Here is a 14,591-nt window from a genome sequence, read left to right as displayed (position 1 = left end):
TGACATGACACAGCAAGTTCTATCCCTAGGGGCACCACTTTGGGTATATATACATCATATCTTGTTGAGATAGTCTGAGGAGAAAAAGGCGTCCATGCTGACACACTGATGTGAGATGCTGAGGCTCCTGCATGCAGACCCTCCAGCTCGCAGTGGTCTGACAACTCTTGCGGGGTGTCCATTTCAAGACCAAGACGAGGGCCCACAGTCTCTCACTTCAGGTACTGGGGTTGCTTTTATCCTAGAGGGATTCTTGGCTTTACACCCACATATATATACTAGGTAAACTTAGGTACATCTAGTTAGGGACGCAGCGTAGGAGTACGCATTTTACTACTGTCATGTATGTTATATACTTGCCTGTATTCATTGTTTTAGCACGCTGGTAGAAACGTACCATCCTTTTACTTTGTTAGTGCTTATAATCGTTTATATCTGTTACTGTATAATGGTTGTTTCAGCTCACCTATTTTACACTAGAATGACGCTAGTTCAATAAATGCTAATTGAGAAACGTCCCCACCGTTTATTCTGTGTATCTCTCTGTGACTAAGTGAGCATGAGTGACTGAGCGAAAAGTAGTACACTGGTCCACAATCCTGAGGGATCAGGGTTGTCATGTAATATTCTCTCCTTGGTAAGAGGGGTTTCTAGTGGCACTGTGAGCTAGCTGGTATACAAGCTGACATATCAGTAGGGACGTCCAAAATCAGTCTGACTCCAATCCTACAGTAAATGTTGTCTAAACGCGCAGATCCTATATAGGTTTATAGGAACTACACAACACTAAGCCTCATTCTGAACACGAGAAAGTGGCTACTGCAGCTTGGTAATAAAATGGTGCAGTGTTAGACATTTGTAGAGCAGTCACTTGGAACTCTGGTTATACATTTAGCAAGCATTACTGTGTAGACAGCCTTTAAAGTGACTACAGTCTTTGGTCATGCTGTTCTAAGGAATCACTTTCAATGTCGTGTAAGCTTTATTTTTATTTTTTATAATTCTGTTTATTAACAAAAATCAACTCGTTGGTCATTACACATATATAATGACAGTTCTTACAGTGTTGCGTTTGCAGATTCTTATATAAAACATAACTCTTTAGATGTCATATTACACAAGCTGTTGGCAGTACAGAAGTCATTGTGGCGTTAACTGTTCGTCAAGGGAGGGGATCATGGGAGGTTCACACAAGTTTCCACGGTATTCATTTCATTTTGACCGAATTGCCACCCATTTCCGGGGACAGCCTCCGGCCACATAGACTGTCATCTCTTGCAGCATACACCAGTCCATGTCTTTTATCCACTCATTGAGCATTGGAGGTGTTCCCGCTCCCCATAGGCGTGCTATATTGCGTTCTGCAATTACCTGTCCGAGCGTCACCCATATTCTGCCCTTTGCAGATAGGTCCGTGGGCTCCCAGATGTTCAAGAAGCACCTTTTAATTTCAGGTCGCAAGTCAACCTCCTAGACTGTATGCATACAGTCATGCACCCGCTTCCAGTATGCTTGTATTATAGGGCACTCCCAAATTATGTGAAGATACGTCCCCACCTCCCCACACTGTCTCCTACAGAGCCCGTCTGCACTCCTCTCCATCAGTACTAGACGTGTACCCGAGATATAAACTTGTTGCAATATTTTTAGTTGTATCAGCCTCAATTCCGCTGATATCGCTACTTTGGGAGAGGAAGGTGCCTCTCTCCATTCCTCGTCATCAATTTCTAGACCGTCGGCCTCCCATTTCCTCCTAAGTGCCAACAAGGGGTCAGGGGTGTGGTGTATGAGTTTTTTGTATGTGAGGGAGATTGCCTTTTCCGGTAAATGACCGTCAAGCAGTCTGTCCTCAAGGGGAGAGGACTCCAGGAGCGTCGTACCAGGTGGAATGTTAGACTGGAGTGAGTGCCTGATCTGCATGCAGCGAAAGTACTCTGTTTGCGCTAAATCGTAAGCTTGCTGTAGTGAGGCAAAAGTCACCATTCCCGTGGGCCCCTATAGATCTTTGATATGGGAGATCCCTATCAATCCCAATTACGAAATCCTTTTGTACGCCCCAGTTGTACCCAGCCTTTCGGATACCCAGAGCGGGGTAGCCAATGTGAGTTTGTCAGCCCATCCCAGTTTGCGGCTCACATTATTCCAAGGCTGGACAGAGTGCTTTGTAGGTCCTGTGAGTGGGTACTTGTTAGGTTTAGAGTAGAGCGCAGCCTCGAAGTACCCCCTGCCCCATGGGACCTCTCCACCACTGTACGTGCCCTGGTTTATGGCCGAGTGATGTGCTGGACAGTAATATTTCTGAATGTCCCATCATACCACCCCAGTGTGAGTTTTTGGAGCGATATTCGGGGCGTTCCAGACCATAATAGGTCCCTCTGAGTGGCTTCGATATCTGCAAAGTACTTTTGTGGGACTAAATCTGGACTAAATCTGGGTAGTTTTGCAAGGCATTCCAAAAACGCGGCAGTGCCATCCTCTTAAATAGAGCTGCCCAACCCAGCAGGGACAGCGGGAGCCTCTTCCAAATGGCGGTGTCCCTCTTGAACCTTTGCAGAGGTGGTATGAGATTCTTCTTGTAGCCAGTCGCCACATTCGTGGAGATAAAGATTCCAAGGTACTTGAACCACTCTGTGGCCATCTTAATCGGGCAGTCACACGGTATTAAAGGGGGGGCACCATGGAGTAAGTAGAAAAGTGATTTCCCCCAGTTGATGCTGTAACCAGAGTTTCTCCCAAAACTGGTGAATATATCTAGTGCAACTCTGAGGGATTTGGAGGGGGAGGCAAGGTCTAAGAGGATGTCATCCTCATAGAGCGAGTCCTCCCACCCCTCTGCCCATCTAAGCCCCCGTAGTGAGAGATCTTGTCGTATCCAGGCCGCAAGAGGCTCCAGGGAGAGGGCGAAAAGCAGGGGCGAGAGGGGGCAGCCCTGTCACGTACCTCTCTCCAGAGTAAAAACCTCTGAGATCTTGTTATTTACCACCACCTGGGCTAGTGGCTCAGTGTAGAGGAGGCGCACCCACCCAATGAAATTAAGACCAAAGTCCATCTTCTTGAGGACCACCATCATGTAGGGCCACTCGAGCGTGTCGAATACCATAGTCGCATCCAACGATACCACAACCGCGTCTTCCTGGATGTATGGCTGCATCCCAACACTCCGTGGAGTCGTCGCAAGTTGAGCACTGTGTTTCGGTGCGACTGATCTGGATGGATCAGTTTGGCAATGATCGGCTTGATCCTATTTGCCAGGAGCTTCGCGAGGATTTTGGTTTCAGCGTTTTATAACTATAAGAGGCGCACAGCTCCCTGGGTTTCCCCTCTTTAGGGATGGCTACCAGTGTGGCGATACGTTGGTCCCTCTGCAGTTCCCCCAGAGCGTTACTGTCCTCGAACATATTCTTAAGATGTGGGCCCAGGCAGTCGGGTTTGAGCTTGTACAGCTCGATAGGGAGACCGTTGGGTCCTAGAGCTTTCCCAGGCCGGAGGTCATTAATTGCCTTGGTGAATTATTTTGAGGTGAGTACAGCTTCTAAAGTCTCCCGGTCGTCGTCTGAAAGGGAGGGCAGCTTAATGTCTCGTGTAAGCTTTCTTGATTGTCTTGCTCTTCGGAACTGAAGGCTGCAAACTTTTCAGAATGAACATGCTATTATTCTGTTCTATATTTATGATTTACAGTGAAGGTCCTGCGATACAGAAGAAAATATTACTTTCTTGTAAGCCTAAGTCTGCATTGTAGTTCTCTTCAGTGAAGTCATACACACACCTGCCTATCTGGTGCATCCACTTTTGAACAGCAAGCTCGTTTTGTAAACATTTTAGCTCTGCCTGTCATCCTCCAAGAACTGAGCCTGTAACATATTTGCTAGTACAAAGCATGCTGAGATACAGGAGCAGTTGGCTTCTTAAAGGAACAGAGCATGATTTTTAGTTCTCTATACTTTTAGCCTTTAAGACTTTTCTTTTTCTATACGTTTGGGGGTTTTCCTTTGTTGCAGCATATTTCAGGCCTTTTGCTGAAATGCTGCCTTATGTAGTATTTAAAATAAAAGAAATGGAAAAAATAGCCATCTATGGAGGTACTGCTTGTATTTAGTTAATTAAACCTTTAGACGTCTCATGAATGACTATTCTAATTTTGGAAATTTCATTTTCCAGGTTTGTCACGGGCATATAGGAATATTCTAAATTTGACTTTAGTGAAGCAACCATTGAAGCTGAACTATGATCATAAGTAACAGTTCTTTCTGCTCGATTCCTGCATGTTTCCCCCCTTACTAGGCTTTTTTGTTGCTCATCGTTTCACCTGTATTCAGGTGTGTTGCCTAAGTGAAAACAAAACAGAAGTGGTTGTTTTCCTTTTAATCATATTATTCCTGATTTGCCCAGTAACTCCTTTCACTAGTTGGGTGAGAAATCACATGTCCTCAAATCAGGGGTTGGAATTTTTTTTAGAAGACCCAGAATGCTAGGTAATTTCATAAACGTTATGTCCAGAGTTTTTAATCTTTATACAAGATACTCTATTACCATTTAATCAGGAAGCTATATTTATCAAGACCCTGAAGGTTTTCAGTCGGGGTTTCAATAAATAAAAATCTAGTAGCTGAAAAGAGTGAGAGGGGGAACGTTCCAGCATGAAAAGAAGGCTCACCAGAAGACTACAAGAGTCAAGCAGTGTAGCCAGCCTTAACCGAGGTTCTCTAGAAAAATAAGGTATCAATGCGTTGATACTGCCTTCTACCAAATATGTATGACGAGGTAATGAAATACACATCTTTCAAAACAGAAGGAAGTATAATCGAATTGATATAGATACATTGAAATTGGTAAACCGGAATTATGATTAGTTGCACGATTAAGGAGTGTAGCGTTACATACTAGAGAAGGTTAACTTTACTAGTAACCAGAGCACATATGTAACAGTGAAGCGGAGAGTTTTCAGCATGAGAAAGTATCACAATTGGGAACAATGTTAGATTTGAATGGCAACAATAGCCAGCAGCACAACTTATTTCCAAGTTATGTTGTAGATGACATACTATTTTATGCACAGAAATCAGGATTCCTAAACCCTCATCGTGTCATTGTAAAGAGGCTCACTGTTGATTAATTGTAGCATGTTCTTTTCTTGCTCATGCAGAAATGCCAATGTTAGAAGAGCCCAGCTGTCTTCAGGAATCTAAACTGTCAGAAACTTGTAAGACAAGTGTGGCTGAAACACCAATATTGCAAGTCCAGACAGAGGAAGCTCATGAATTGATTAATGCTGGTGAAATGCTCGTAAGTATTGTACTTAAGAGATATACAAAGGTTTGTTCAAGGAGTTTCTTTCAAAATCATTGCATCTTAAGACAAACTTCACTGTAAATATCCCTTATGTGCATTGATAGCCCTACTGCTCGTGAGGAGCCTTCTAAATTAGCGTTGTAATTAGTATAGTCTTTGGGCTTTTTTCAGGGTTGATGTAATATGGTTTGTCAGAACAGCATTTGGCACTCTTTTATCCTGTGCCACAAAAAACGTGTTTGCGGGGAATCCAAGTTGGCTGCATTAAAGCAGTACACACACAGGATGAGCTCTCAAGTGTCCTGGCTTGTTATGTTATGTTATGTTAACACATTCTTCTATAGCGCAACAGCTACTCCGGACGGAGTGTCCCGGCGCTTTGGCGAAGAGGTCCTCCAGGGGCAACTACATAACAGAAGTAAGGAAAGGCGGGGGCCCTATCGGGTGAAAAGCCAAGTTTTTAAAGCCTTTCTGAAAGACATAAGGCTGGGGATCTGTCTCAGCGAAAGGGGAAGCTCGTTCCAGGCACAAGGAGCCAAGTAGTGAAAAGAGCGGCCACCCAGTCTTGCGCGTTTGATGGTCGGAACTATCATTTTAGACAAGGAGGCAGACCTTGCAAACAGCAGTCACCTATATTCTCCAGAATAGGACACATAACTTGAAGGGTCCCAGAATATGTTGGGAAAGATATCCCCTGACAAATTCCCATCAACAGCAGAGGAGTGGGTAGAGGGAAACTTGAAAATGGCATGAGGAGGAATCTGAAGATTGGAGCCAGGAGCTCCCGTGCTGACAACTGGAGCATGCATAAATAGGCATAGCAGTGGCTGAGTGTACAGAATAAGGTGGAAAGGTAGCTGTACTTGGGTGCAGAATGGGAAAGGGGTCTTGTGCAGGTTAAGAAAGCCCAAAATACATATTTTCTCTATCTTGCCAGTGGTGCTCTGCTGCTGCCTCCTGGAGACACCTGCTTACTTAGAGAGAGGAGCAGGTGCAGAACCCTGGAGACATTTTTCCCAGCACTGCCCATAGGATTGGGACCATCATGTTGATGAAAGTTGGGAGCAGTTGACTATGGAGCTCAGTATTGCCAAGACCTGAGCTGACCCTTTGGAGAGGGGCTAATCTCTGGCTGCTCATCAGGAGATGAGCAGCTCTCTCTAACGTTGGTTACTTAGGCACAGGTGAAAGAAAACAACTGCAGAAGTCGGACAGTGGGAGTACTAAGTGAGCAGACTTGGCCCCAAGATTGGGCCCTGGTGGTAACTAAATCACGAAGACTATAGAATTGCATTTTAGGCCACCGCCCAGTCTTCTTGTCGAATTGCATACCTGCCCTCCTAAAGAAACGTTTCTGGATGCCGCCTTCTCATCGAATATGTTCAATTTAAATGATTGTTTTGGGTAGCGCATTCCACTGTGGTAAATCAGTTGTTCACTTAATTTACTTCAAAGGACCATTTCTTTTTTGAATAATCCAATAAAATGGTGACGGGGAACAGAAATGTTGATTGGGGGTGGGTGAATTGAGCAATCTGCAGGCAAAGAGGAGGGAACAGGTCCAGATAGAACATAGCTCATGGGACCACATCCATCAAGGGAGATAGCATACAGTGATAATACTAGGGACTGCCCGCATAATTCACCTGCATTCATGCGATATGGGGGTAATTAGTTTGTTGATTAAGTCAAGCAAGAGATTGACTCATTAAACTCATTGGGTACAGTTAATGGGAAGGTCAATGGCCACAAAGTAGGTGGGATAGGAGATTATCTGCACCTATAGCTTTATAGATTTGTTCTTAGCTTGCAGAGTTGTTCAGGGAGTTATGCAAGATGTTTATTTTATGTAATTGTTCACATGTTAAGACTCATTGTTCAGTTGTTGACCATGGGTGAAAATGAGAAGGCCTACTGATAGAGCTCTGACATGAAGGGTTGTACTGACCTCTGCCCATAGGAAATTGGCCTGGGATGTCTAGTGTCTAGGGGTAGATAGAAAGAGATGCAATGATGTGAATAACCTTCATATTATAAATGGTATCGACGTTCTTAGCAATGCGCTTTTTCCCCTCTAATCAGTTTTTTAGTAGGAAATGAGGCCCGCAGGCCAACACAAAAAAAGAAAAGCAGAATATGCACAAACAAAAACAAATACTTCCGCACATAGTCCTGCCCAAAATGTAATAAGATACATAACAAATACATTAAGTCAAGCACTTGTCCCGTACCAACGTATCTCAGTCTCAACCCGTAAACACCAGAAGCTCATCATCCACTAGCTGTGCCAGAGCTCGGACCTCTGTAATCCACCACTCCTGCAAAATCTTAGGGATGTGTCTGCGGACATCCCAGTGCCTTATAGACTGCTGCCTCCGAGCCCATGCAGTGATCCATTTCTTCTCTTCCAGACTGCAAGGGATGGGTGTCCTTGTCCTTCCACGCCCTCGCTATGTCTTCCTTCGCCTGAGTCAGCCCCAAAAACAGCAGCGATAACATGGATCTACTGTCACCTAGGTTGTCATTGACCTGAAAGAGAATACATTTTGGGTCCATTGGAATCAACCAGGGCAAGACCCGCCAAGGAAAGACATCACCCGCTTAGCAATGCCTTAATAAAGGAACAACAGTTCTTACTTTACTGGAAAACTACTGATCCAGCGCTCTGACTGAGAAACTGTCTCACCAACGCTACCTAACACCACAATACTCGCCATTAATCATGAATCATTTACAAAGGCCCATAAACTGAGACAATTTCTGAGCGTCAATCATGTGACCTGATAAAATAAACTATTCACAAACTATTTACACATATATACACAACTGCAGTATATCTATTCTTCCCATGGTTCTTAAGCATTTATCATATTAATCAGGTCACAAAGGCGAATGGATCAACTGATGGAAACTAGACCATAAATAAACAAGACCAGCTTGTCATTTCGAATCTAATTTTATTAGCTTTATTCATAAAGAAGAATAGCATTAAAGGTTTAAAGTCTTTATTTCATTAGTAATCAAGAAAGCAGCATTTATTAAGGAAATGAATTAGAATACTGACATCATGAAGGCGAGCTCAAGAACTTGAATTATTAGCAAAATAACAGTTTCCATTCCCTAAACCCTATTTCCCTGTCTAAATCTCACTCCACCTAGAAAGGAAAAATCATTTAAAGTCTGCTGTCCTTGCATGCGCCAAAGTCCAACAGCATGTCACGTCAATCAGGAATCGGAAAGCAAGAGTTTTTTCCCTGCCCTCTGTGGCAGTTTTTATACCTTTCTTTCTAGCTAAACTGACTACATTTTGCATTCTTTCTTGAAAATCCGGGCTAGCCATTGGCGGAGCCATGTCAGTCCATCATTAGGTCATCCGATTCTGACCAAGTCCGGGCTTCATCATAAGCCCTATTGTTCTTAATTTCTTCATCCTTCTAGCTTCCTCGAAAGTGATACTTTCTCCCGAGTTCAGAACATTACTTCCTAATCTTGGCAGACATACTGGTTTCCTGTCCTTGAGCCTTTTCTCCGAGAGCACGTTCAACTCGACCAAAAACTGTTTCTGCATTAAATGTTGACTGTTCAGCAAAAAGCTCCACATCTGCGCATGAGTGAAGTCTTCACTCTGGTCAAGTTTTCACATCTCCAGCTCTGCCAGCCATTTTCTAAATCATCGTTTAGGCCTCACCTCGGAAACTATTATTAAACAAACAAAAGACATCAATTATTGAAGACTTGAGACCCATTCTGTCACCCACCCCCTTTTCTAATTAACCCCGTTAATTATGTTACCTAGCAAAGCACGTTCAGGCAGCTTTTATATTCACCACACCTTTGGGAAACTCATGAACGCTTTTTTGCATAAATCACAGAAAGGACATAACATAAGCACATAAATAAGCACATGCCATTAGTTAATCAGCCGCATTTAATACTGACAAAGACAATAGACAAGGTTAATGCATTATTTTTCTCTTTGCATTTGCAACATAAAGCACATTAGTTTCCCCGTGTATTTCAATGTATGTAAACTTAAACTAAGTTGATTAGTATCTTCACCACATGCTTATTAGTACAATTATTATTATGGGAGATTAACTTCGCAAGTTTGAACAAAATTTTGTTCTTCACCTTGCTTCATCAACTCCCTCATCTGGTGATTTTAAAATCACCAAACAATACCCAAAATTTTATAAATTTTCAACCCTCGAACATGTTTTGGACTTTCTTAATATTAGTGTTTCTAAACTTTAGTTTCATCTGTATTTCTGCAACTTTCATATTGAGTTCTACGAAACTCCTCTAATTCTATTTCCTTTTCTTTTTCTTTTCTCAGTTTGTAAATTCTTTTCTTTTCCATGACATGTTTTCTTCTCTTGTGTATCATGCAACTAATTTTTAACAAAAGTATCACAATAACTATGATTATGAAAGGAAAAACTATTTTACCTATGATTGAACTTCCAATCTCCAGAAACCAGTGTTTGATTGCTGCAAATCTTTTACTTAGACGTTCTGAAAAACTATCATCTTCTAAAGGTTCTATCTCACTATGTAATTCAGTAATATTCCTTATATACATTTCTATATTCTGACTTTTGTCAGGAATATATGTACAACAATGTTGGACATGAAGAATTCCACAGACTCCGCCTTCTTTTGCTAGCAAAATGTCTAATGCAAGACGATTTTGTATAACCATTGTCCTCATAGCAATAGGCTCTGTATTTAATAGTTGAAAACCACTTGCTGTATCTGTGGACAGTCTATCAACAATTGTAGACACTTTTCTAATTTTGTTTGCATTCAGGGTTATCCCTACAATTGGGATTATTGCGCCAAATATGTCTCCCATTATTTCTGTAACACTTTCTCTTTTAAACCTATTCAGGTGACTGCCAATTTCAAATGAACCTTTTGCATTTCTATCTACATGAAAAATCTATGGAAAAACTAAACCTACGTAACAGGTCCCATACCAGTGGTCGGGAAGATTATAATAAGCTTTATTCCCACAAACAAAATATATTCCAGGAAAAATTGGATCTTTGCCTCCTTTAAATCCCCATCCCCCCATAATTCGATAAGTGTCTTCACATTGACTTGCACCTACAAAATATTTATCAAACAAAGTATTATCTCTTCCTATGCAAAATTATCCACTAACAGGATTATCTATATGAATAGCAACATTTTCATTTTTGCCATTAAGCTTTTCATCTTCAATTTGCCAAAATTTAGACTTAGTAGGTTTCATCATCTCATTTCGCTTGTAGATTGCCCTTCTCTCTTCCACCATATTTAAGAACGTTTTCTCTTCAGTTCTCAATTTACATGTTAAATTATTTCTAAAAGCATACTCATAAGTTCACTAGTTACTAGGAAAAATTCCCTCATCTGTTTTGCATGTTTCAATTTATTCAAGCTATTTTCAACTTTTAAGTTAGCAAAAATCTCATCAAAATTTGAGTATGTAAGTAAGAAGTTTATTTGCATAGTTAATAAAAACCATTGCAATTCATCCATTAAAAAACATACATGTATGTACTGTGCATTTTCACCATATCAATGATATAACGTATAAAACAATTTACAACTTTTTTTAAAATCATGAAGATTAAATACAATTTACCAAACATTATTAAGTAAAATTCATCTTGATTTCATTGTTCTCTAAGAGCTTAAGACATACTTATTTCTGCTGCTCCTTAGAGTTGATAATATTAAGCAACGCTTTAGTCATAGTTCAGCTTAATTGAATAACTATGAACTTATTTGAAGGTTAAGTTCCTGCATCTTTTTCTCAACCACCTTCATAAACTTTACCAAGCTGCAGTTCAGCAGAGGATCGTCTGGTCTGAAACAGGCAAGCACTGCATGTCTGCAAGTACGTATTCCTCGTTGGTTAAACTGGAATTTCAGCAAGCGTTTTCTTTCCTCCAGCAGTTTGTCGCAGGAGCACAACAGATGTGTCCTGTCCTCAATTGCCTTGCCGCATAAACGACAGAGGGAGCCCCCATTGTCCCTCAGCCAGTGTGGAAGATGGCATGTACAGGGTAACAAGCCCAATCTGAACTTTAGAAATTTCAGTTTTGTAATTCTTGAATACCCCTGGTCGAGGTAACTCTGTTGGCCTGGTTTGGAATAAGAGTTCAGGATAATCCATCCGTGTGACCTCTTGGCAAGTCGCCTTGTCCTCTATCCATGAAAGATATTCTGTTTTCTTCACTAATCTTTTGACCGTGGTATGATTAGTAGAGGTGTTCCACAGCTCCTGTATGCCTAAGGTCGCCAAGCTTTTTTCCAAGAATTTGGCAGCTGGCGACGCTGGAATTCTCTGTAGTTCTGCCCATAAGAAGCTATTTAAAGTTCCCTTTTTGGCCTTCCTGATTTTATCCTACGTGGTTATATAGGCCCCTTGTCCTGCCAGAGACTGCTTTTGGCAACCAAACTCTAACCTAAGTTGTGCCGTGGAGGTATATTTTGGCAAACCGAAAATAATCCTGTATGCTGCTGTTACAGTTTTATCCAGAGTCACTGCGTCTCTTCCTCTTTGTGCTTCGCTGCCATAGGTAATTGTAGGCAAGAGTTTAGCCCGTATAACTTGCATCAGGGGAAGGAGAGATGGACTGGTGAGTCTGCCATTTAGTGTTTTTTTAAGGAGATTGCTATCGTAATACCTTTTCCTCTGATGCTTTCTTTTTGGATCGTGAACTGGCCGCTGCTGTCAATTTTGACCCCTAAGTACTTGTATACTGACGTATCTTGTATGCTAATGTTGTTCCAAAACCAGCTATGAGTTTTTTTCTTTCTTATTAATTGACATTGTTTTGGACTTCTCCAAGTTTATCGTCAGTTGATTCTCGTCAGAGTACCTTTTTGTTGCATCCACGAGGTTTTGCATCCCTATTTTAGTATGACTAATTAGGACCTGGTCATCTGCATATAATAACGTTGGAAGTATTAGGCTTCCTAGTTTAGGTGCGTGAGAATTGCAGTTGTTAAGAACCGGGATAAGATCTCCTAAAAACAGGTTAAAGAGAGTTGGGGCTAGGACGCATCCTTGTTTGAGACCTTTATTTGTTGGGATGCGTCTTGATAAATGGGATCCATCACCCAACTTCACCTGTACCCATGTTTCACTGTGTAAATTGATCAGCAGGTCTAGTAATGGCTTTGGTATTCCCCATCTTTTCAATTTTGACCATAAAAGATTCCGGTTGACATGGTCGAAAGCCGCCTTGTAATCTATGAAGCACAAGTGAATTGTCATTTTGGTCATTTTTGCTTTATCAATTAGCAGGCTCATAGTCAAGATGTTCGTTGTGGTCCCTACTGATTTAGAAAAAACGGTCTGATTTACAGGAATTAGGGAGTTTTCTATAGCCCAAGCCTGTAGTTCCTCCAAAAGAATCCCAGCAAAATACTTTGCCTCATTATCCATAAGGGTAATCAATCTGTAATTGCAGGGTAGAGATGTATCCCCTGACTTGAAAATTGGGGAGATAATAGAGCCCTTCCAGGAGACCGGTAGAATATTGAGATATATAATTTCCATAAACAGTGGCTCAAGAGCTTTGGCCTAATCCTTTTCCTTCAGTTTGTAAAGGATAGGAGGGATTCCATTCGGACCTGGAGCACCCTCTCTTCTGCCTTTTTTGATGTAGCGCCTCATAGTCTTTTGTAGATTTGTCACTCCTATAGTTCGGGCTATTTGATTGTTTTTAGTGACGCCCAGTGATTGTAAATTATTTTCATCATTTTCTGTCGCTAAACCGTGGGTTGTATGTTGTGTGAAATGATTTTTAAGATGATTAACCTATGCTTCTTCCGAGATGTGAGAGGAGACTCCATCGTGCCTAGGGTTTAAAAATGAGTTGATGGTTTTCCAAAATTTCGCCCCATCATTCTGCTTGGTGTCTGCATGTAATTTGGCCCACAAGCTGTCCTCCATTGCCCTGTTTGCTTCCCATTTTGGTTTTTTTCAGGATGCCTTTAGTTCTCGCAGCTGGTTGTGCTTCGCCGTTCCTTTTGGAGAGTACCTAAGTTGGCGTATTGTTTGAGAGATACATTTTTTAATGCATTTTATCTTTTCTTTATAACTTTTTGCAAAAGAAATTAAGTTACCATCCTTATGTGCATATTGGAGCTTTGGAGTTGTAGTATAACTTGCCATGGTTGTTGTGAAATTCTCCCATTTATCAATCTCGCTCTCTCCAGTTCTCCCATCAAAATGTAGCTTTGCCATTTTTTGTAGGTCTCCGTCTTTTGCTACCGAATACTTAATCCTTTTGTAGTTAATGGTGTAAGTTAGATCATTCGATACCAGCGATTGCTCAAATTTAGGTTTACCGATGTTAAGTATAATTTCCTGAGGACAAAGGTCGCTGTCAACTTTTTCCCCTATATGAAATGAAACAATGTGGGGGAATAAGGATAGCGACATGAAAGTGTAGTCCAATATTTTACTGAATCTTGTTGTATAATATGTACATGCTGGTGGGGTGTCTTCAGTAAATCTCCCATTTAATGCTCTGATGTTATAGCACTCAAGATTCTCTAGCACCTCCTCTCCTAATTTGGAGTGTTTAGATGATAGTGGAGGCTCTTGTTGCGGTATTTTCCAAGCTATGTTTTGATAGTGATTCTCATCAATTGTTGTGGTTCCCATCAAATTGAGGTTGAAGTCCCCGGTAATCATGAGGTCCGTTGTCGGTGTATCGTTAGTAATTTCCTCCAGGCATTTATATAGTTCTTTAACTACCTTTCCTTTCCTTTTTGGATGTATGTAGACATTGATCAATATAAGATTTATACCCTTCTTGCCCGGTTTCAAGGTGGATAAATGTATTATCTTTAAGTCGGGCGTGGTTTGTCCTGATTCCCTGATCTCATAGGCACTTGCAGCTGAGACATATATTACTAAGCCCCCTTGGAGATGGCCGTATTTTGCTGTTCTTACTGCACTAGTAAAGAAGCGTAGAAATCCATGCAGGTGAGGGGGTTCTAGTTGCCATGTTTCTTGCAGGGACACAATATCGAAAGATCTTAGATAGTTGACAAATTCTATATCAGATATTTTAGAGGCAAGACCGTTGATGTTCCATGAACATATTCTGAAGTTGTTTTGCCTACTTATGTTAGGGAGGTTTTTTGTTGGTCAATTTGACTGGTTATTAATTGTTCTCGCAATCCATCTTAAGTCTTGTGTTACATAGTCTGAGGTGCAACCCCTGACGTTTAGATCTTCCGTGCTACTTGCCCCATCAGCCCCTATTGCCCCTCTAAGTACTGTTGGACCA

General features: G+C 41.5%; 1 protein-coding gene across 6 annotated transcripts in view; it reads left to right on the top strand.

Moving 5' to 3' along the window:
* RAD21L1 (RAD21 cohesin complex component like 1) overlaps positions 1-14,591 on the top strand; it is a 1,165,932-nt gene that overhangs the window by 1,053,422 nt on the left and 97,919 nt on the right. For all 6 annotated transcript variants that reach the window (XM_078651710.1, XM_078651707.1, XM_078651709.1 and 3 more), the window contains one exon: positions 5,144-5,283. In XM_078651710.1, the coding sequence (XP_078507836.1) occupies positions 5,144-5,283 (140 nt within the window). The remainder of the gene's footprint in view (positions 1-5,143; positions 5,284-14,591) is intronic.

The sequence above is a fragment of the Lissotriton helveticus genome, chromosome 7 (assembly GCF_964261635.1).
Source record: "Lissotriton helveticus chromosome 7, aLisHel1.1, whole genome shotgun sequence".
Taxonomy (NCBI): Eukaryota; Metazoa; Chordata; class Amphibia; order Caudata; family Salamandridae; genus Lissotriton; species Lissotriton helveticus.
Note: the sequence above shows the minus strand (reverse complement) of the source record. Positions and strands in the feature narration are given on the sequence as shown.